The following is a 23808-nucleotide window of genomic DNA, read 5'->3' as shown; positions in this document are numbered from 1 at the left end:
AAAAATGCTTCAATAATTAGTACTTGTAATATATTGCTAAGTGAAGTATCAAAGAACACTCAATAGAGAGTATTTATCTTACAATCATAACCTAAGGATCTGTTGAAAGATGAAACACAAATCCTTCACAACATCTGTTGTTTTCGAGAAATTGAAAGTGGACTTTTTTCTATCATCATTAAAAAAAAAAAAAAAAAAAAAAAAAAAAAAAAAAAAAAAAGAGGAATATATCAGTTTGCAGGATAGCTTGCAAAGAACTAATAAGACTAAGGAAAAGGTTTGGGTGGTAGACGAGAAACCGATAAATCATCCCTCACTAGTCTTTTTGAATGTAAAGCTCCAATGGCACTTACATGAAATTCTTATATGACAGTGCAATAAAGAATATGGCATTGAGAGCTTGTATCATCAATTCATGATTCATCATCCTATATTGTCGTTAATATAGAGAACCAAGCATCATCCTAGTCTCTTGATTCAGAAGTTTTGAAAATTCACTCTTCTCTTATCATTATGCATCATGACCTTGTAAACACGAAGATCTTTTCATTGCATAGTAAACAATAAAACAATTGTTCATCAACCTAATTGAGTGGCCAAACACCTCAAGAGGACTGAAAGAGTGAAAGTTAACAAGTGTTACAGTGCAAATGATCATCACTGCAAAATATTGCATCACCCACCCATTACATCCTATAGTTCACTTAGTACCTTCAAAACAACTACTTAAAAGGTATTATAAGGTTCTAGGCATTTAATATCAGTAAATTATCTACAAAAACATCACTGATAGTTTGGTCCATCTCTTCCAGGGACATCTTGCTGATAGGCACCAGGAGGACCTTGCTGCCCTCCCATGTTGCTGTTCTGTGGAGCATAGTTCTGAGGCGCATTCTGATAAGGCATCCCTCCACCTGGTTGTTGGTTTGGCCTGGTGTTGCCTGCATAGCCAGGATTCCCTTGACCCCCATAGTTAGGAGGTGGAGCATTCCCTTGACCCCCATAGTTAGGAGGTGGAGCATTCCCTCTGTTCTGTGCATATCCTGGATTTCCATAACCAGCATTGTTCGGTGGTGGCATGTTCTGCCCATAACCTGCGTTGTTGGGTGGTGGCATGTTCTGTCCATAACCAGCGTTGTTGGGTGGCGGCATGTTCTGTCCATAACCAGCGTTGTTGGGTGGTGGCATGTTCTGTGCATAACCAGCATTGTTGGGTGGCATGTTAGGTGGCGCGCCACCAGTGTTTGGCGGGCCCCTTCCACCCTGTTGTCTTCTGTCAAAGTTCCTAGAGCGATCGGCATTTCTAGGTCTATCATTGCGCCTGTTTCGCTCATGTGCCTTTGCATTGTTCCTTACCCATTCCTCATGGTACTTAGGATCATATGGAACAGCTTGACCATCGATAAATGGTTCCCCTGTCAAGAATGCCACAAAAGATCAAAATATTGCAGTAAACAACATTTATGAGTCAGATACCTAGAGCATTTCCCCAATTAAGTGGATACTAGCTTTACCTTTTTTGGTGTAGAAGAAAGAAGAGGAAGGGGGGGGGGGGGGGGGGTGTGGATGAGTACTGTGTGGAAAGGAGAGGCCATATCAACCAATAATGTATAGCACCATGCAATGGCAAAAGCTAATACTTCCACCATTCGCTTTTAGTTGCAACGTTTTGAGCTTTAAACTTGTCAAAGCATAATTTCAACTTTAAAAATCTCTAATTACAGAAAAGTACATATATAACAGTTGATATAATGTAATTTAAAAAAGGAGGCCAAATTGAAAACATGAATAGTGAAAATTTCCAAACGTCAACAAAAAGAGTAGTGAGGAAGTATATAACATTAGAAAAAAAGATGAACAAGCAATACAAGAACAGCGAACAAATGACACGTTACTATGGCCTTGTAAATTTGAGCAACATAGTGTTATAGTGTTACAAAGAAGCAATTTTGTGCAATAATCCCAGCTCCAATAACCAAAGGGATGGGGATAAGGGGTGAGGGTTAATCGAATATAGGTTAACAGCAACACAAATATTTCAAATGTCAGTTATACAGCAGAAATTACTTAAAGCTATCAAATTCATCGATTTCTTACCTCCGTAATCTTTGTTTTTGACATCCAAGTACGAGTCAGGGAGGACCCAACGCACATTGGGCAACTCTGCAAAAATCAAAGGATCCAAACCATAAGCTTTTCACAAACATAAATACTTTGAACACTGGATAGGCTTTTAAGCAACAAATGCCAACCTTTAAGTTTGTATGTTAATTCCTCAGACACCAAGGCTCCAAACGCAAAGTAATGTCTGGTTGAGACAGAGTATATTTTCATCCTTGCTTCTTCCTCACTGAAAATTCAATACATCATATATTGAAAAAAGAAAGCAGAAAGACAAACAGATGTAACAATCAAAGCAAATACCACATGGAGCAAGAATAATATACAAGTACATATCATGCAATAAAAATGTCACCTCCCAATCAGGTAAAAAGCGAACAATAATGAATAAATGATATTCTCTTGTGGTTGCACACATGAATAAATTCTCACACTTTACCCCCATCAAATCTATTTTCAAGTATGCAGCTCTCATCTGTCTACTATTACAATACTCTAGCAAGAGGCTTGCATTGCAGGTATATCAAATTATCAATAACTACTTCTGGAACAAGTACGCATATAAGGAGGCACAAAACAAGCCAACAATTACAGCACTTAAATTCAACCAACGCAGCAGCACCTCTAAAGAAGCAACATAACAAAGGCTAGATCTAATAACACAAGCTAATCCTTACTGCATTTTAAAAAAAAATTAAAATGAATTTAAAAAAAAAATAAAAATAAAAAATAAAAAAAACCAGAACAAAATTGCTCCGAAATGTAGAAAGCTGAAAGAGCATAAATAACCATCAAATAACCAGTAGTATTTACATTACTGCACTTTGATGTCTAAACGCAAGATCTGGTAGATAAATCCTTGGACAAAGTCACTAATTCACTATTATGCAATCCAATATTAACCACCCCAAATAATTATGACTGACAGTACCAACCTTAAAAGATTGCCTCCTACATTTCAAAATATATTGGATACTTAGCATTGATAAAAACAACAATAAAGCAGTAGATCAGTACAATTCATATACGAGTCTTGTCATATACTCCCTCTGTTTTTAAATACTTGCTACACTTTTCTTTTTCGGCCGTTTTAAAATACTTGCTCCATTTCTCTTACCTAGTAGACCCAACATAAATCATATTTTATTAATTTCATATTCTCTCTCCTCCAATTATCTCTATACTTTTGTTTTTCACAATTTTTTATTTTTCCTTACTCCATTACCTCCATATTTTATTACTTTTTTCAATTTCTCCTAAATCTGCGCATGGAGAAATGGAGCAAGTATTTAAAAACGGAGGGAGTATTAAACACCTTATATGAAAACAGCTATACTAACAGCAGGACCTAAATTTCAAAATGTTTGAATTAAATCCTGCAAGTTACAGAATCAACTTAAAGTATTCCTACTGCCTTCACTTAACCAGTTATATGAAAACGGCTATACTTCCTAACAGCAGACCTAAGTCTCAAAATGTTTGATTTAACTAGTGCAAGTTCCAGAATCAACTTAAAGCATGCAAACTCTAGAGACTCCCAGAAACAGGAACATATGTCTAACATAGCAGGCACAGCAGATAAATGCCTGATAGTGCAGACATTACAAAAATTATTTCAGGGAACTTGTGTGACTCCCAGAAACAGGAACATATGTCTAACATAGCAGGCACAGCAGATAAACGCCTGATAGTGCAGACATTACAAAAATTATTTCAGGGAACTTGTGTGAAGCAGATTCAAACAGGAATGAATTTTCATTCCTTTCGCCTGGACTTTTATGCTACCAGGGCCCGCCACAGTGACCTAGTGTTCTAGCCATCAAACAGCACCACACAGATAACATTGCAGATACTGTATACATAATTCATAGATCTTTATCTCCTACCTTACTATCCTACAACACCAAACTAACCCACCCTTTGACAAACAGTAAACATATACTTAAAGAGTCAAAGTAACATAGTTGGGAAACCAGCACACCTTGGCCAATAATAACCATGCGAAAGATATTCACTTTGGTGAGTTTTAAAAAAAACCCTCTATTGCTCGCAAGAGTCTCAACTCATCAAACTATCACAATTTGCCTAAACACATCAAACAACCACCCATATGACACTCTAAAGTCAAAACATCATTTTGTGATTACAGCAATGACAGTGCTCTATAAGATAGTGCAAACCAATGAAAAGTACTCATTTTGATCAGAAAATAATATTTCTCTTTTTCAAATGCAAACTAAAAATAGGAGTTTTTCCATTTGTGATTTGTACAAGGTTTGAAAAAACAATTTTATTTTTTAAAAATATATTTTAAATATCTGACAATTAAATTTAACTCCATACCTTTAAAATAACAAATGCCTAACCCAGAAAATACAAAATGGCATTCCAAAGATAGCAAACAATATTAAAAAGGAGGTCAGCAATACAATCAAAGACCATCTAAAACAAGGAATCATATCAAAAACCAAAGTTAAATTGCATAACCCAGAAAATGAAAGCAACAACCAGCGATCGACAAAATATCAAACAAAGTTGATGCCAAATAGTTCAATTGGTCACGACAAATTGAACCCAATCCCTCAAATCAAACCCCGTTTTCATCACTACCTTTACGACCCGAAAAATATACCAAACACACAAACCATCCATCCATCCATCCATCATTTCCTAATTTATCTTTCAGTATATCGCAATCATATTCCAAAAATGCAAGAAATCTATTGATAAAAAGGGAAGAAAAAGAGGGAAAATACCTTCCAATAACTTCAGCTAGGGTTTTAATAAAGGAATCAATAATCTCATCTCTGGTAGCATTTTCAGGGGGAGACTCAGTAACAACAAGCCAATGCTCAAAATCACACCCATCAAGCAAGATAGTCTCTTTAGGAGGTCGATTAGACCAATTAGGGTTATTATCAGAGAGAGAATTCTGCGCCTGACGAGTGGCGAAGGTTCGGAAAGCAGTGGTGGTTAGAGCGGCGGGGTAGCGGTGGAGTGCGGCGGCGGAAGCGAGGGGGCGGAGGCGGAGGAGAGAGAAAGCGGCGGAGGTGGTGGTGGTGGTGGTGGTGGTGGAGGAGAAGGGGCGAGAGAGGAGGAAGGAAGCGAAGGATTGTTTGGTGAAGAGGGTACGAGAGAGAGGAGAGAGAATTCGAGGAGCCGCCATTGATGAGGGGTTTGGAGAAAACCCTAGAGGTTGAGGAAGAGGAGAGAGAAAATGGGATGGAAATGTGGATCAGGGGTTTTAAGAGGGTTTAGGGGTGAGAATTCAGAAAGAGAGAGTGTGTGATTTAGGGGTCTTTGTGTTTTGAGTTTGGTTTCCATTTTTTTATGAGTAAAAATGGTAATGACGGTGGAATCTTTGCGATTTTTTTTTTTTTTTTACACAATCTTTGCGATTTTTTCTACTATGACTTTTCTGTTTGTGTAAAATCTCAAATGTAATTCTCCGTTTAAATAAATAAATATACTACCTCCGTTTCTTATTATGTATAACAAAAAAATATTTTATATCTCACAAATAATACTCATTGTTACACATAATAGGAAACGGATATAGTATATATAAAGATATTTGGTCAATTTGAGAGTAACTTTTAATTTATTATTATTTTAAATTCATGATTACATACTATAAAGATTAATAAGATTAATCCGATTAATACGTAGTATAATACATTATAAGTTTTTGTATTATAAAATTTATTATTGGAAAAATAATAGCTTTTGTAGTATATACTTTATATACTTTTAAGATAACTTTAACCCGTCTTACAATAAATTAACATACACCCGCCTTTTTGGAGAATTTGTACAAATGTAAATGATCTTCTACATTTATGAAAACATATTAGTATTTAGCCTACACGACGAACATGTTGATTTTGGCTAATTTTTGTTTATAAATTAAAGAATTGCACTATTAAGTATTTGGGTTGTTCTTACAATTTTTAAAATCTAAACATGTTAAATATAATTGCATTTTATTAGTAAAAAAAATGATACGTAAATGTATTGAAAAATTGTTTTAAAAAAACAAGGAAATAGTAAAAAATGAATTTTGGAAAGAAGTTTGAAAAAAAAAATGAACGGTAAAAAAAGTTGAGAAAATTTACCCTTTAATTTATTGCTCTCTTATATTCAATACCATTATTGTTTCTTGAAGTTTATATCGATCTTGACGGCAATTTTTTTTTTTTAAGCTATACTTGAATTATATATTTGAGTTAACTAAACGAGTGGGCTCTCAATTGTTACATTTTTCATTCTTTGGGTACTCTAACCCAAATTCCGCCAACATAACTCTCATCTAACTCACCTTTAACTATAGGTAAATAAATATTAATTAAAATTAATATAAAAAAAGGCATTACTTAAAGTAATCAGTTTTCAAAAAAAAAAAAAAATAGCCGTTGGAGGCTATTAAAACGAGTTCACAGTAGCCGAAAAAAGCCATAAAATTATCCTTGCAAACAAAAGAAAACATAACAGTAAGCCAAAATTCAGAGCAAAAATTCTTGAAAAATCAACCCATCTTGCTCCAATTTTCCCTTCGGGTTGAAGAGCTGCAATAACAAAGTGAAGGTAGGAACATGGAATTCTGCCATTAAGCCATTTATCAGAATAGTGTTGCAGAGAATTTCAAGAACCAACAAACATCCATTCACGATGTTCAAGATATGTGAGAATTACAAATGCTTTAATAGATGCAATTATTTGGAATGAGTTGACATGCCTCATCCACTGGAATTGATGATTGAATGGTGGTGATGATTAACAACAAAAAAAAAAACAATGGAACGGGACATGATCTATATAAGGAAGAAGATTCAATATCAAAGCTTTGTAATCATGCATTTTGCTATTAAGTGTTGTTATTGGTTTGAGTGTGTGGGTTATACCTTCATAGTCTTGTAATAGTTTCATTTTGATGTAGTTGTTGCATAATTAGGGGTATGCCTTTGAGCTTGAGCTTGTATTTGGTGTTGCATTGATCATGTACTGATTTAAGTAACTTGAATGAATAAATAATCTAATTTTAAAGCTTTTATGAGTTATACATACCCCTGAATGTCTTTCAAATCCATTTGGGTAGGTATAAACACCAATACCGCCCCATTTATGCATAGGCACATAAGCTTGTGATTCTTACGTTGGGACATGTTGTCTTGGTGTTGAGGAACTTCCTAGTGCAATTTGACTTTGCTGAGTTTCTGTTTGTGTCCTCCTCTGGTTAGGCTACTTTGGTGGCTTGATACAGATAATTTTTTATGTCTGGGTTCTCCACAGTTGCTGCATTTGTGAACCAAAACCTTTTTACCCAACCTAATACCCCCACTTTCACCCATATATGGCCTTCTCTTAGTGGTAGTTCTATATATGGTTCACTTTTTTCAACACAGGTGGTATGATTGGTACTTGTGATGTTTGTGACCATTCATCTGAGCCATTCAGGGGCTCTATGGGGTCATTGGAAAGCCTTTACGTAAGTTTCCTTGGTGAATCAGTGGGAAACATAGAGCTCAAGTTGCTCCATAGCTTTCCAAATAGCTGTGACTGCATGGTGACAAGGAACACCACTCAGTTGCCAAGCATTGCAGCTACATGTCCTTTTAAGCAAGCTCACCACATACCTTATTCGAGTTCCCCCTACTCTAACTCCATAAGAGAAATGTCCATACTAGTATGAAACCCTGCCCCTTGCATCAATTTTGGCCTTCTCAAGCTTCTTTTGAATTATAGGACAGATGTTAATGTCCTTGTTTAGAATCAAGTCTCTCTTTTTATGCATTTTCTCCATCAAACCCTCTCTTATGTCTTATTGCGTAGTAATAACTGGTATTTATGTTAAAGATAGAATATAAGCATTAAACACCTCATTCATATTGCTGTCTATATTGTTACACTGTGACCGTGGTGTGTAGAATGCTTTTACCCATTTGACATAGTTCCTTTTCCTTAAGTCTAGGGTTGCTTTGACATTGATCTCAGAGAAGAGCTCAATCTTAGCCTCAAATTCAATATGTGTTGTACTTTTTGCTATCTTCCAAAACCCTCTCACAGTCCTAAAGTTGTGATAAACATGTCTTGCACAACATCTGGTTTCAGCCCAAGGAAAGACAAGTGAAATGGCCTTTAAAAGGCCCTTATGCTGGTTAGACATGATGTTGTATCCAAACCCATCTATAGTGCCTAAGTCTGCTGCCAAATTTCAAGAAACCAACCCCAAGTATTTGTGTCTTCAACCTCCATCAAAGCCCAAGCAGTGGGAAACATGTGATTGTTTCCATCTCTACCTACAACCACCAAAAATCTTGCCACCAAAAGTCCCTTTCAAAAAACAACCATCAATCCCCAAAAAAAGGTCTGCACTCTGCTAGAAATCCATTTCTGATTGCATCGATCAAAACAAATTCTTTCAAACATACTAAGCCTCATCTTGAACTTCACTTTATCCGATTGTTCTTAAGATTTCAGCTACATACCTAAGCAACAGAGAGTATTGTTCCTCATACTCTCATATAATTAGTTGTTGAGCTTTCCTTCTAGCTTTAAGAGCTAGCCACAAACTGATTTTCAGATCACACCCCACTTTGTACATATAGTGTCAATTATTTCTTGACATTTCAAATAAGGATTCACCATGAACTTGGAGTGATATGTCTTTGCAACCCAAGAAGCCCTTATTTTCTTCACCTTTGATTTCCTACCACATATATGCTTTGCAAGTAAGGCTCTCACAACCATAGTGTCATTTTCATGCTGCATTGATGCCTAATTGTACCATGGGCAACCTTTGTCAAATGCCTTAGCTTACACTTTTCACCCATCCTATTTCTTACATTTCTTGTATAAACTACATCCATCCCTTGACTCACACAGTAATTAGTGATAGCATTTCTAAACTCTTTAATTTCTTTAAACTACTGCCAAGGGAAAAATGACTACCATCATCATTTCTGACATTGACATTTAGGATATTCCTAGAGTGTCTTACAACCTTCTTTTTTTTTTTTTTTTTTACCTTAGGAGGTGTGACTATGAGATTGCAACAATGCTCCTAATCTGAATAGGCAGGGCTACCGGGATAGTCCTCATCACTTTCACTTCTAGTGTTTTCTTCGCCTAAACACTGATCAGCTACCCTATCCTTAAGTCTAATGATGGATTTTGTTTCAACTTCAAGTTCTTTCTCTACTTTTTGGCTACTTTTAATCTGTTCCCTAGAATTCACCACCTCAATATTCTCATTATCACTCCCTTCATCATCATGATAAATCTCATCCACAACACCTATAGGTTCTCTAGGTTCTGTTACTTGATTTTTACCTCCCACCATAGGGTTGGATCTACCACCTAATAATGAGGTGAATGTGCCCCTCCCATTAAGTTCATCCTCATTGTCTTCCTCATGTTCAACAAACACATCCATAACTCTATAAATGTGTAACAAGCTTAGAAACTTAACAAATGTGGCATCATCATAGCTTAAGAACCTCACTCCCACATCTACCCTCTTTAATGGATCACAATAGTGTAACTTACTAATGTATTCATACCCAAGAAAATCAATAATTTTCTTAAAATATGTGACATTCAAATCAGCAGGTAGTTCATCAAAGATCTTAGTGGTCCCACCAACATAAATAAGGGTTGGAGTTTCTTCCTATGACCCACAATAGTAAACAATAACAGACTAGGAATGTCTTCCATCTACATTAATAGTGCATGTAATTAACAAAAAGTAACCAAGATTGAGCTTTAAACTAGTAAACACATATATAAATAGAAAATGTCATCATTTCATTACTTGTCAAATGTTTACAATTAGATAATACGGAAATTTCACCAAATGCCATTGAGCAATTTAGAAATTCATCAAATGCCATCGGAATTTTCAGAATTCACTAAATGCCACCCAGTTTTTAAAAAATTCACCCAGTGCCATTAATGACCAACGGCCGTTAACTCCGTTAGTAATTAGGGGTTAATCATGACACGTGTCATGACATAATTGGACCATTTATCTTAATTCATAAAAATTAAAAAAAAAACAAAAAAAGGTTAAAAAAAACAAAAAAAAAAAACAAAAAATTAAAAAAAAACCCTAAAATTTTCCTAGCCACCCCGACCACCGCCAAACCCTAACCCCTCCCCTCATCTCGCCGGAAAATGGCCGGTCACCACTGGAACCACCAACAATCGGCCGGTTGACCATGTAGCTCCCCACTTAACCCACCGCCGACCCCCAAAACCACCCACGCTGCTCGTCCCGACCCCAAAAACCACCTACACATCCGCCCCGACCCCAAAAATCACCCGTAAAAAGCCCCTCCTCCCTTTCCCCACCTAAAAATCGGTCGTTTCGACGGTGGGAGAAGGGAGGAGGGGCTTTTTACTGGTGGTTATTAGGGTCGGGGTGGCTGTGTGGGTGGTTTTTGGGGTGGGTGATGTTCGTGTTTGCAGTTTTATGGGGTTGGGGCAGTTTGTGAGGAAGGTTTTGGGGGTCGGCGGTGGGTCAGGTGGGGAGCTACAAGGTCGGCCGACCGATTGTTGGTGGTGACTGGCCGTTTTCCGGCGAGATGAGGGTAGGGGCTAGGGTTTGGTGATGGTGGGGTTGGCTGGGAAAATTTGGGGTTATTTTTTTTAATTTTTTGTATTTTTTTTAACTTTTTTTGTTTTTTTTTTTTAATATTTATGAATTAAGATAAATGGTCCAATTATATCATGACACGTGTCATAATTAACCCCTAGTTACTAACGGAGTTAACGGCCGTTGGTCATTAATGACACTGGGTGAATTTTTTAAAAACTGGGTGGCATTTGGTGAATTCTGAAAAGTCCGATGGCATTTGGTGAATGTTTAAATTGCTCAGTGGCATTTAGTGAAATAGCCGTAGATAATAATGTGATGACAAAGTGATACAACCAAAAGCACAATGTCATGATTGTCATCTAACACATTGACATACAATCAAAAGTCACCTAAATACAATCAAATGTGACCTAAATATATGTTAGGATTCTAAACACATCAATTCCTAAAGCCTATTTTCGGACAAAAAAAATCTATATAGGTGTAGACACCCATTTGTGTCTCCCCAAAACCAAACCCAGTGATGAGTGCCTTTCACGTCGAATCATAATCGAATGAAACGAAAGTGTGGAAAGGTCTAGTGTTGCGGAAAGTTTTATTTCTTTTCTTTTCTTTTCTCCCTGTTTTTGAAAACTTTATTTTTAAGAAAACAGCCAATCCAGTTTGGTTGGTCCATGATATGGGTCCAATAGTGGTGTAGTTGGATGGTGTTTGCAAAGACCTTTCCAACAATATATTATAAGCCCAATTCCGATGAATATTGAGGAAGTTATGGCCAATTTACTAAACTGGGCCCGGTTTGAGCTTTAAGTACGGCCCAATGATCTAGGGGAGGGCCTAATATGATTTATCATTCCTAATGTAATTAGGAATGGTTTTAGTCTTCTAGAACATTCTAGAAGGTTTTTATCATTCATAATTCAGTTAGGACTCTTCAGAGTTTTAATTAGATCAAATAGCATTTTCGACTGAAATTATATTATTTTATCTTCCAGTACGGGAAATTTATCAGATTTTCGAAAACGCGTTGAAATCCAATTTGGCGTCCAACCCCAGGCCTTGGCGCCAGACGCCAGCCATAGGCGCCTGGCGCTAGCCACTGGTCCTGGCGCCAATGAGCCAGGGCTGGCGCCAAGTTAGTTTTGTGGTCTTCAGACTCTGTTTTGATAAATTATCTTTTTTGGATGTTTTTCTCTATAAATATCATATCAAAAACTCCGTTTTCATTCATCAACAATCACTTTATGAATTACCAATAATCAACTCTCTTCATTGACAAAATTATTCATTTACAGTCAAATAATCCTTTTCATTCATCTCTTTTCATCAACTTTCATCAACATTCTCTTCTTTCTTTTAATACTTTACTTTTTCACACAAAATTCCGCATTCACAAGATCTAGAAACACCTAACCATATTCGAAGTTGCCTTCGCCCTAGACGTGAAAGGTTTTAATTTCTGAGGGTTTGGTCCCAAATCTCTATTTCAATTATTTAATTTAATTGTTTTGTTTATTATTTTCCTTGAAGTTACTAACGTGTGTATTTTGTAATTAGAAAGAGGTACGAGGCATCCAAGTAAGTACTTTAATTGGTTTAATTGATATTATGATGTAGAAATCATGCTTAGATTGTTATTTTGATTCCTAGTATCATGTCTAGGGTAACTTTAATATCAAGTATGATTAAAAGTACGATGCTTCCTATATTCTTCCTAATATTTATTCATGTTAGTATCATGTTAGGGTTAAAGATTTGATTTTTAATGCTTAGTGACATGCTAGGGTTTGTTATTAATCTTGTTAATATCATGCCTAGGATCTTGCTATGCTTTAACATGATTATGATTATTATGATTATGATTGATATTATTATTATTATTATAATTATTATTCATGATATTGATTATTTATTATGTTGCTTGATATTTTATATTGTTATTGCTTGATCACCTTTATTGCATGTTTAAAGGGAATTGGTACTTGCAACCACGCTTAATAAGATAATTAATAATCTTGTTAGGGTTAATGTGATTATAATTCAAGTGATCGCTAATAATAGTTTATTTGTGCATTAAAATTCAACCAACATAGATTAAACAGGTTTAGGGTTAATCCTATTGATTGTATGTTAGTCAGAAAGCGCACATGAATACGAGCAGAATAAAGTAGAGGCCTATTATTAGGGCAGGTTCAATCTCTTTTAGGTTGGATTTGTACCATCATCCCCGAACCCTTATTTGGTTCATGACCTTATGGAGTTGACGATCTCTTGGATCGTTAAGGGGTGTAACCTTCACCTCGTGAACGATTTACAAGTTCCTTAAAAACTTGTTGGCGACTCTTTTGCTCTATCTTCTTCCCTTTTGGACGCCACCGTATTTTAGTGTATGATCACAGTGGGGTTCAAGCTAGTGGGATTTTTAAAGCTTGAAACTATTCCCTACAGTTTTTGGCGACTCCACTGGGGAGGATTTCTATTTTAATTCCTGAATTTGTTTCGGCAATGATTTAGAATGAGTGGATGAGACTCGAAAAGTTCTAAGTATTTCATGTGCGTAATTTTGATTAACATTGTGTCATATGCATAAAAAGGTTCTCATTGGAAAGACCATCCGTAATGAGTCAAAAACATAGGATTTTACACGTAGGAAATTTGAGAAATGTCTTTCACAACTAGGACTGAAATAACACCGCGCGAAAACTGGATGATTTTATTGAGCACAGAAAGCTGCTGAGGCATGTGGGAAGTAGCGTCAGGGGCCAGAGCTTGGCGCCACACTTTTTGCCGTAGCGCCAGACGCCAGTATTGGCGCCAGGCGCTACAGTTAAAAGTTGGCGCCAGTCTCTGTTTGCTGGCGCCAATTTCCCCCAATACCGAGCCAGAAATATGTGTTCTAATTTCGACCGGTTTTTCGTATTGTTTGCTTGATCCTACTTCCTGATTGAATTTTTTTCTCACTTTTCTGAAACCCATATGTGTTCTACATATGGACATAACCCTCTGGGAATTCATGCTCTATCTACCCGATTGAACGCTCCTGGCAACAAAGGGTACATCTGAGAGGTTAAATTCACCAAACCATGGAAGTGAGTTTTTTCTAAAAACTCACGGTGTTCTATCCACACGCGTTAACCCTTCACGGTTAGGCTTCTACGCGGTGCATCTGGACAATTAACCATGGACCCTATTTGACTAAACCATATCCCGAACTTTAGAGAACTAGAGCCATGGTTAGGTTGCGAACTCATTGCATCATATTGTGCTTACTTGCCTAATTGTGCATTATTTGTTGTGCATATATATCCTATGCTCTTCCTAACCGTTTGTTGATTTGTGTTGAGATTAAAATTAATGACTTAAAGAACTTTGCCTAATTAATTAATTAATTAATTAATTCGAGTCAATAAAGTTTTTTCTTCTTTTAATCGGAATTGACCTAGTACGACTTTAGGCATACCCCAGTTGACTAATAATATCGAAAACAGTCCCAGATCAAGGCTCCAATATTGGTGCCAAAATCTGGGCTGTAGCGCCACTGTATGGTGTGTAGCGCCAGACATTTACTAAAAAGTCTGGCGCCAACCACCATATTGTGACGCTAGTCCTGTCGCTTGGCCGACAGTTCGGATTATTTGTCGAGTCATCACTTAATGTCTAATTAATCAGTTTCCTGTTTAATTCGGTTAATTTTGCCGACAATAATGCTTAATTGAATCAATATTCGAGTTTAGGCACTAAGTCCCATGGTCTTACACAAGAGTCCAAGCATGTCACTTACACTCAATACACACACCAAAACACATGTCTTGACCATGATTAAGGGAGTCTTGTGTGCGCGCGTTATTTTTCGTCATTTTTTTTAGGGGGGTAAGTCGGATATTAATCCTCCAATAAATAATAATACTTAAGTTCCCTAAACACATGTACATTATTGCTCCCTAAAAATATGCATACTCTTTTTTTTTTAAATAAAAACCATAAAGTCAAATTGATTCGAGTCAAGTAATTAAAACGCAAACTGGCTTAATTTACAGCGCGTGGTCAAGAAAGGAAGGACGATTAATCAAAGATAACCTCTTCGTACAAGTCCAACTTTTCGACAAACCTATAGCTCGCAAGAGGAAGGCAAGAGTTATAATGGCAACTCAGGAAGAAGTTAACGATCTCAAGAACCAACTGGCTACTGTAACTGAGACACTGTAACTTCTCGCACTTAAGATCGAGGATCCCGCGAAGCAACAACAAATGGACCTCATGCAAGAAAGCCTAAGCAAGTTGTCCAGCGACTACAAGTTTCAAGAACTCACATCCCAAGGGGTCTCGGTGGATAAGGATCTTCTTCCGCAGAAGTTCAGTGCCAACGACATCCCAAAGTTTAGGGCAATCGACAACCCATACTTCCATCTAAGAGCGTTTGAAACAATAATGAGTATCAAGGGTATCGATAAGAAAGTCTTCCCTTCTCTGTTCTCGCTATCTCTCGAGACCGTTTGCCAACAATGGTTCTTTTCTCTTGAAAAAGAAAAGACCTCTACCTGGGAATCCATAGCAAACGCTTTCGTTGATAGGTACAAGTGCAACGTTCAAGTCGAAACCGACCATAGAGAACTTGAAATCCTCAAACAGAAGGAGAATGAAGGCTTCACATCCTTCTTTAACAAGTGGAGAGAAACCTCAGCTAAAATGATTGAGGTACCAAGTGAAAAAGAGTCCGTGAGACTGTTCATTAAAAACCTCCAAGAAAAATATTCAAAACATCTTAAATATCAAAATAACCTTCATACCTTTAAAGCCGTTTATGATATTGGGATTAATATCGAAGATGACTTGGCTAAATCTAAAGTTGCCAACAATAACTCCAACAGTGGCTAGAAAGGAAAGAAGAACGACAATCCTTCTTCTTCCAAAACCGCCCACTCAAATAATGTTAGCACCTTTAATCTGGGAGAAGTCCTCGCCATGAACAACCAAGGACAAAAGAAACCGTTTAGGAGAAACTTCACTCCTATTGGCATGAGTTATGACACCGCGTTTGATCGGCTAAATGCAAAAGGTCTTATAACTCCCATTGGACCATTTGGAGATCCACCAGTCGAGAAGAGGTCGCCTAATTGGAACCCCAATGCGCATTGCAAATATCATCAAGGTAGGGGCCATTCTACTGAAAGCTGTTGGAAGCTTAAGGAAGCTATACAAGACTTAATTGACAGTAACAAGCTGCCGTTGCCCCCTACCAGTAAGAAACCGAGTATTGACAATGCACCTCTAGCTCACACATTGGCTATCTCCAATGAAGAAAGCGAAGTTGACCCCTCACCTCTCATTAAGCCTGTCAAAGTAATCAACGTCGAAGAGGAAGAAGAGGAGACCTTTTTCGATGTCGAAGGTAATCTTCCAGAACCAGCAAATGAGGTAGAGATACGAATACTCACACTGTATCTGAGGGAGACATCGCAATTGTTACATGAAACTCTCAAAATTTTGAATGAACTTCGCAAGGAATATGATGAAGAACCTAAGAGAGAATTCACACCAGTAAAAACGACTTATGAGGCAAAATACTTTCCCTTACAAGTCACCGAAAGACCCAAGAAGAGCAATAAAGTTTATACTCCAATTGGGATCCCGTATGCACAAATGTTTAAAATGCTCTCCGAGAGTGGCAAGGTCAAACCTCTCGAACCGAGACCATTTGAATCATTAAAAAGAACAGATAGATATTACTGTCAATACCATCAGTCATGAGGACACACCCTAGAAAACTGCTTCAAGGATTTGGTGCAGAAAATGATTGATCGAAAAGAATTAGTCCAAGTTCAACAAGAAGAAGACATAAATGTTAATGGAGTATGGGACAGTGACGAAGAAGATGTCTATCTAAAAGACATAGTAGGACCTTCACCTTCCATATCATACGCCACGGACGACATTTGGGCTGAAGAAGATTCATCAATAGACGTCCTCACAAGATCCGGGAGAATACAACCTCCCGTTTCAACACAACCTATGCCTACTGTACAACAAGTTCCCATACCTATCATCGAAGACAATGACATCATTAAACAATTCAAGAAGACAAAAGTTGAGATGAACGTATGGAAGTTTCTAGCTACATCTCGAGAACATAGGTTAGCTGTGATGAATTCCTTGGACAAAATCGGGATAGATTCTGACACCACTCCTGAGGGACTAGATAAATTCCTCACGAGTGATCTCCCTAGTCCAATTAATCTAATCACCTTCTCTGATAAAGATTTACCCCCGGAAGGTGACAACACTACAAGGCGTTAAACCTCACGGTAGTCTGCAAAAGGATGAACGTTCCCATGACTCTTGTAGACAATGGATCAGCTATCAATGTCTGTCCACTTAGGACTGCGAGGATGCTCGGCATAAAGGATGAGGATTTAAATCCGTCCACACAAGGAATAAGAGCTTACGATAATACTCGACGTCAAGCTCTTGGCAAAATAACCCTAAATGTGACGGCAGGAGCAATAAAACATGCTACTACTTTTCAAGTGGTAGACATCAAAGCCTCATTCAATCTGTTGTTAGGACGCCCTTGGCTCCATGATCTAAAGGCCGTCCCTTCATCTCTCCACCAACAAGTGAAAGCCATAGTTGGAGGAATCCCCATCACCATTGATGCTTCGCCAATGAGGATCAAATCAATAGAGAATCCAATCATCAACGTGGAGCACGACGAAGATGATGAAGACCTATGGGGCTTTAACGAAGAAGTCTCCTTAATCCAAAAGGATGAAAGGACATCTCTTTGCCATGACCCCCATTCCAACATGATTATCAACACTATGCTAAAGAAACAAGGACACTTCCCTGGGATGACCTTAGGAAAGAAGAAGGGGATAGCAAAATCGATAGAGTCACCTGGCCTCCCTAAACTAGATACTTTCGGACTTGGTTTCGAACCGATTCGGAAAGATCTCAAGCGAGCCCAGGACAAATTGAAAGCACGTAGGAACGCTCGCATTCAAAAGAAAGCAATTCCAATGGATCAATACCCTCTTACGCTTAATGGACAGTTTATAAAAGAAGGAGAGGACTATCCATGCCATGAATTTCCTGAACCATTTGTTGTAAATGGCATACGACAACCAGGATTCGAGATTTTCTTGGATTGCTATTTCACTGACGAAATCCCAACTCCCGTCCATAAGGAGAAAACACCTCCATGCTTTGACTTTAACGTCATGGGATTATTGTTTGGGCGAGAAAAGAATGAGCCAGTTTATGAGGAAGATAACTCCTCACTCATTCAAACGGTCCTACAAAGCGAAAACTTCGACCCCTCAAAGCTAATTACTCCAGCTGAAGGATCACTGCAAGGGTGGCGCAAGACTATCAAGGTGACCACTCCGAGTGGGAGGAAGATATCAATCACGATAGGACAAGGGCCAATGTTTGAAGAATCGTCAGAGTCAGAATCAGAGTCTGAGTCAGAGTCTTTCCCTGTAGAATTTTCTAGGTCTTTAGCTATAACGCCTCCCCTTCCTATTTCTTCTCCTAGGATAGTTGGTGATCCAGTCCCTGAGGACATATTGCTCTTTAATGTAATGATCTCAGAGTATAATAATATCGCTCATTCTCCTTACTTCTCGTGTTCTTCCCTAACTCAAGATGACGAACATTGCTTAGCTAACGATGAAAAAGATAAAGAATTTATTAAAGCAATGGAAACACTTGAAAAGAAAACACCAGTAATTGAAGAGACTGAAACAGTTGACATCTCAAATGATTCAACTCATAAAAGAGAAGTTAAAATCGGACTAACATTGAATAAACAAGAAAGAACCGATTTAATTGATTTGCTTAAAGAATTTATCGATGTATTTGCTTGGTCATACGAAGATATGCCAGGAATTAACAGAGAAATAGCTCAACACACTATACCATTAATCCCAGGAATGAAACCTGTAAAACAAAAGTTGCGTCGAATGAAACCCGACGTAGCACTTAAAATAAAAGAAGAAGTTCAAAAACAAATAACTGCAGGCTTCATCAAGGTATCCAAATACCCCGAATGGGTCGCCAACGTCGTCCCAGTTCCAAAGAAAGACGGAAGGGTAAGGATGTGTGTCGACTATCGAGATCTAAATAAGGCAAGTCCAAAGGATGACTTCCCTTTGCCACACATCGATATTCTAGTAGACAACACAGCAAATCACACGCTTCTCTCATTTATGGATGGATACGCAGGGTACAATCAAATTCTCATGGCGGAAGAAGACATGGAGAAGACAACTTTCATCACACCATGGGGCACTTACTGTTACACGGTAATGCCATTTGGGTTGAAAAACGCAGGTGCTACTTACCAACGTGCGGCAACTGCCTTGCTTCATGACATGATGCACAAAGAAGTTGAAGTATATGTCGACGACATGATTGTGAAATCAAAGGACCGTCCAGGCCATCAAGTAGCCTTAAGGAAATTTTTCGAAAGGTTAAGAAAATACAATATGAGGTTGAATCCATCAAAATGTGCTTTTGGAGTCACCTCAGGCAAGCACTTGGGGTACGTCATAAGCTCTAGAGGAATAGAGATAGATCCAACCAAGATTAAAGCAATCATGTCAATGCCACCGCCCAAGACTGAGAAACAGATTCGAGGATTCATTGGCCGGTTGCAATACATAAGTAGGTTCATATCAAAACTGACAACGATATGTGAACCAATCTTCAAAAAGCTCAAGAAGAACGTACCAGTAATATGGGATGATGAGTGTCAAAAAAGCCTTTGACTGGATCAAAGCCTACCTCGCAAATCCTCCCGTATTAGCGCCTGCACTTCCCGGAATACCTTGATGAGTGACATTTTTGGCACTCATTTGGTTCCTTTTTGGATGATTTTTATTTCATTTTATCTCTCTTTTCTTTAGTTTTCCTTAGTTTTATTCTTGTTTTCTTCATTTTATGCTTTTTGTAGTTAGTTTCTCTTTTCCATGTCTTTTTCTACTTTACTTGTTATTTTTCTCTTTTACTTGCTTTTTATCTTTTGCTTGTAGGTGGTAATTGATTGTCCAAGAATTCCCGAGCCTCCTCTCTACGAGTTTTCATTGCTTTTATGCCTAAAGAAGGTGCAAGAAGTTCCAAGTCAAAGGTGGATCCAAGGGGCGAGCTTCAAGGCTTTGTTTATGCCTTATTCATGGCTTTAATTCTTCAAGAAATTCAAGGAAGTTGCTGCCTACCTTGTCCTCCATCATCATCATCTAGGATGCGTGCACCTCGTGAGCAAGGGCAAAGAAGAAAGGAGGAAGCTGCAGCCATGTGCGGGCGCACTTGAGGAGTGTGCGGCCGCACATCTGTCGTGTGCGGCCGCACATCAGGTGTGTGCGGGCGCACATTCCTGGGTACACTCCTTCGAGCGCCCGCACTTATGAGGGTCTATTTTTGGGCGTCATTACCGACCTCCTCCTTGTATATATAGTTTTTTCTACCTATTTTTAGAGGAGGAAGTTTTAGTTTTAGATTGAATTTGATAGTTAGTTTTTGGGAGAATTTTAGAGAGAGAAACTCAAGAACTAGAGAGAGAAACTCATGATTTTTGGTGATTGCTCAAGGATTCCTCATTGTATTTGATCTTTGGATTAAAGTTTTGTAAGGATCTTCTTCTTGATTTCAATACAAGTTTGATTTTAGTTGATTTCATTAGTTTTTCATATTGTTGATGATTGATTTGGTTATTGATTGAATTTTGATTGATTTTGATTGATTGTTGGTTTAATCTTTGAATTCAAGCATGTTGATAATGAATTTGATGAATGTTGTAGTTTTGATCTCCATTTCTATGGCTAGTGAGTAGTTTCCTAGCTAGGGAGATGGTGAAGCATGTATGAATGGTGGAATAGTGTAATTTGGGGATAATTGATGGAGTTTATGATATGATTAAATTTGGTTGATATTTCATGTGCATGTGTGTGATTAATTGAGGTTTGGCCATCTTTGATTAATGCACTAGATTGCATTGTAAGCTTGCTATGATACGGACCATTGATTAGTAGACTTGCAATTTCACGATTGAGGTGCTTTGTGACGTTCCCTAGGTAGTGTTTAGCGTAGTTGACGCTAGTTAGACCTCTAGGTGAACCACCTTAGTATGCTCTTTTGGATACATGAAGATTTTCCTTCATATCGCTTGACTTAGTCGGTTTGACCTCCCAAATTACCGTTTCCATTATGATTGCATGTGGATCCATTGCCCTAGTGTCTTAGATTGATTTTATACAAGTTTGCGTTACCTAGTTTAGCCTTAGTTCTACCTCAAACCCCTTCTTGATTCCGAAATAGCTTGATTTAGACATTGTGCACTTGATATCCATTCCCTTGGGTTCGACCTTGACTTGCCACTACGCTAAATAGGGGTTAGTTAAGTTACAAATTTTGTTTGATAGGGTGGGGTGGTAGCCCAACGACCTACCGTTCTCCTTCCCATCAAAATGGCGCCGTTGCCGGGGAATGGTGCTTGAGTGTATGTTGTTTTTGAGTCTATTTCATTTTGATAAAATACAAAAAAATTTTGTTTCTCTAGGCTACATTTGTAGCCGTGCTACTAACATTTTTGTGTGAGTTTTGCATGCATAGAACCCGTGATCGTCCCCTTGTTCCCCTTGATCCGGAAATTGAGAGGACTCTTTCAAGAAGAAGAGTGGATAATAGATCCTTGGCTTATATCTTTTCAAGTGAAGAAGAAATTCAAGAAGAACAAGGAATGGGTGAAAATCCTAGAATAGCCTTGAAGGAGCTTGGAGTGCCCGGGGCATATAGGTTTGAGAGTGGAATAGCTCCACCTACTACCCCGGCAAATGACTTCGAAATCCGGCCGGCAATGATCACCTTGATTGAGAGAAGGCAATATAGTGGGGCTAAGAATGAGAGCCCATTGAACCATTTGAAAGAATTTGAAAAATATTGCAACACTATCAAAGTCAATGGGGTCTCTCAAGAATTCATCCGCCTCAAGTTGTTCCCTTTCTCTCTAATAGGAAGATCTTTGGAGTGGCTAGACAAGGAGGTGAAGCCCAACTCCTTGAGAACTTGGGATGATGTTACAAAGGCTTTCTTGTCCCGTTTCTATCCCCAAAAGAAGACGGCGGAGGCAAGAGCCTTGATTCAAGGGTTCAAGCAAAGGCCGAGTGAAAGCCTTTATGAAGCATGGGAGAGATTCAAAGAGTATCAAAGGGAGTGCCCTCACCACGGAATCCCCACATACCAAGTGATCCAAATCTTCTATGGCGGTTTAAGTCCCCAAGGCAAGTCATGTCTTGATGGAGGGGCCGGGGGCCCTATCATGAACAAAACCGAAGAAGAAGTTGTGGACATCATTGAGGACGTGGTGACATATTATAGGGATTGGCAAGATGGGGAGAGAGACTCTTCAAGCAAGCAATCTTCATTGTATTCGGTGGACCATCTCAATGCAATCAACAACCTTTCCTCCCAAATGACAAACTTAGGAAAGGAGGTCACCGCAATCAAAGCTAAGTTGGAGAGCACTTCTACCTCTTCTCAAGCTTCTAATCTTCCCTCCCAATTTAAGGGGAGAGGTACTCCTTCTAACTTTCAACCCCCTCCCTCTTCACATAATATGCCTTTAGGTTGCTTGTTTTGTGATGCATGTGGATCGTATGATCATGACTCTAGTGTTTGTCCTAATGAATGTGTTTATGAATTTGACAACAATGAGTGTGAACATGTTAATTTTGTGTCAAACAACAATGTTCAAAGGTTTGATAATCAAAAAGGCCAATGGAATAGGAATTACCAAAACCAAGGCAATTTTGACAACTATAATCATAATGGTGGTTATAGGAACCAAGGGAATCAAGGTTCTCGTGGTAACCATAACCAAGGTTATAGTAGCCAAAATCAAAGCCAAAACTATGGTAATCAAAATCATAATTATGGTAATCAAAACCAAGGTTATGTAAATCATAACCAAGGTAATGGAAACCATAATCATGGTGGTGGTAACCATAATCAAGGTTATGGTTCAAATCAAAATAGGAGTAATTGGAACAATCAAGGAAGGGGAAATTTTCAAAACAATGCTCAAAGAGGTCCCCCACCCGGCTTTGTTCCAAAGACTCAAGGTGAAAATTCCTATTCACAACCTTCTTCTCCTAAGACAACCTTGGAAGAGTTGATTGATAATCAAACCAAGATCATTAACACCTATATGGCGGTTAGTGATAAGAAATTCAATGAGATGATGACCCACAATAAGATGCTTGAGACTCAAATTACTCAATTAGCAAGCACTATTAAGGATTTTGCTAGTCCTTCATCTTTGCCTTCCCAAGGTGTTGAACCAAAGAAACCCGTGTACTCTATTGCCACAAGTGGTGGAAATGATTTTGATGAGGGAGTTTCTTGTTCAAAAGAGGGAAGAGATGAGAGTGGTGCTAAGGAGAATGAAGTGGAAAAAGTTGAGTCTAAGGAATTCTTTTGTGAGGTTGACAAAAGAGAAGAGTGTGTTGATGAAAAGATGAGTGAGATAGAGAGATTTCCCGATCTACCATATCCCCAAAAATATTTGAGATTCAAAATGGATGAGCAATTTGGGAAGTTCCTTGAAGCTTTTAAGTATGTTCATGATTCTACACCCTCTACCGAACCAATTCCCGACATGCCTAAGTACTCCAAGTTTGTTAAGGAGATCTTAAAAGAGAAGGAGGATTTTGATGAGAGTAGTTCGGTGGAAGGAGGGAAGTGCTTTAGTGCTCTTATCCATGGTGAACTCCCAAGGAAGATGGAGGATCCGGGGAATTTTTCAATCCCTTGTCAAATTAAGGAAATGGTTTTTGAAAATGCTTTGTGTGATCTAGGGGCTAGTGTGAGTATTATGCCCTTTTCGGTCTTCGAAAGGCTTGATCTAGGTGAGCTTCAACCATCCAAGATAACACTTCAATTGGCCGACCGTTCTATTAAGCTTCCTAAGGGAAGAATTGATGATGTCCCCTTAAGGATTGGAGAGTTTGTTTTTCCGGTGGATTTTGTTGTTCTAGAGATTGAGGAGGATGAACATATTCCAATCATCTTAGGGAGACCTTTCTTAGCTACCTCGG

The 23808-nt window shown here is 38.2% G+C and overlaps 1 protein-coding gene and 1 pseudogene across 1 annotated transcript; both read right to left on the bottom strand.

The window, feature by feature from the left end:
* Window positions 1–511: 511 nt before the first annotated feature.
* LOC145574814 (multiple organellar RNA editing factor 8, chloroplastic/mitochondrial-like) lies at window positions 512–5420 on the bottom strand. The gene is made up of 4 exons (XM_081632677.1): window positions 4878–5420; window positions 2253–2350; window positions 2098–2163; window positions 512–1415 (listed from the first exon to the last, which is right to left on the bottom strand). Exons 1-4 carry the CDS (start codon window positions 5285–5287, stop codon window positions 784–786), a joined length of 1206 nt encoding a protein of 401 aa, XP_081488803.1. The 5' UTR covers window positions 5288–5420; the 3' UTR covers window positions 512–783.
* A 16424-nt stretch (window positions 5421–21844) lies between these two features.
* Window positions 21845–21943, bottom strand: LOC145577166 (small nucleolar RNA R71; annotated as a pseudogene).
* Window positions 21944–23808: the final 1865 nt, after the last annotated feature.

Source organism: Chenopodium album, chromosome 13 (genome assembly GCF_948465745.1).
Source record: "Chenopodium album chromosome 13, dcCheAlbu1.1, whole genome shotgun sequence".
Taxonomy (NCBI): domain Eukaryota; kingdom Viridiplantae; phylum Streptophyta; class Magnoliopsida; order Caryophyllales; family Amaranthaceae; genus Chenopodium; species Chenopodium album.
The sequence above is the reverse complement of the archived record's forward strand: the minus strand, read 5'-3'. Positions and strand labels throughout refer to the sequence as shown.

Bases quoted from the DNA above. Each gene is read 5' to 3' on its own strand.
- LOC145574814 (XM_081632677.1), bottom strand. From the start codon at position 5,287: ATGGCGGCTCCTCGAATTCTCTCTCCTCTCTCTCGTACCCTCTTCACC. The intron at 2,351-4,877 runs GTATTTTCCCTC...TTGAATTTTCAG, and splicing joins CTAGCTGAAGTTATTGGAAG to TGAGGAAGAAGCAAGGATGA. The intron at 2,164-2,252 runs GTTGGCATTTGT...TGATTTTTGCAG, and splicing joins ATTAACATACAAACTTAAAG to AGTTGCCCAATGTGCGTTGG.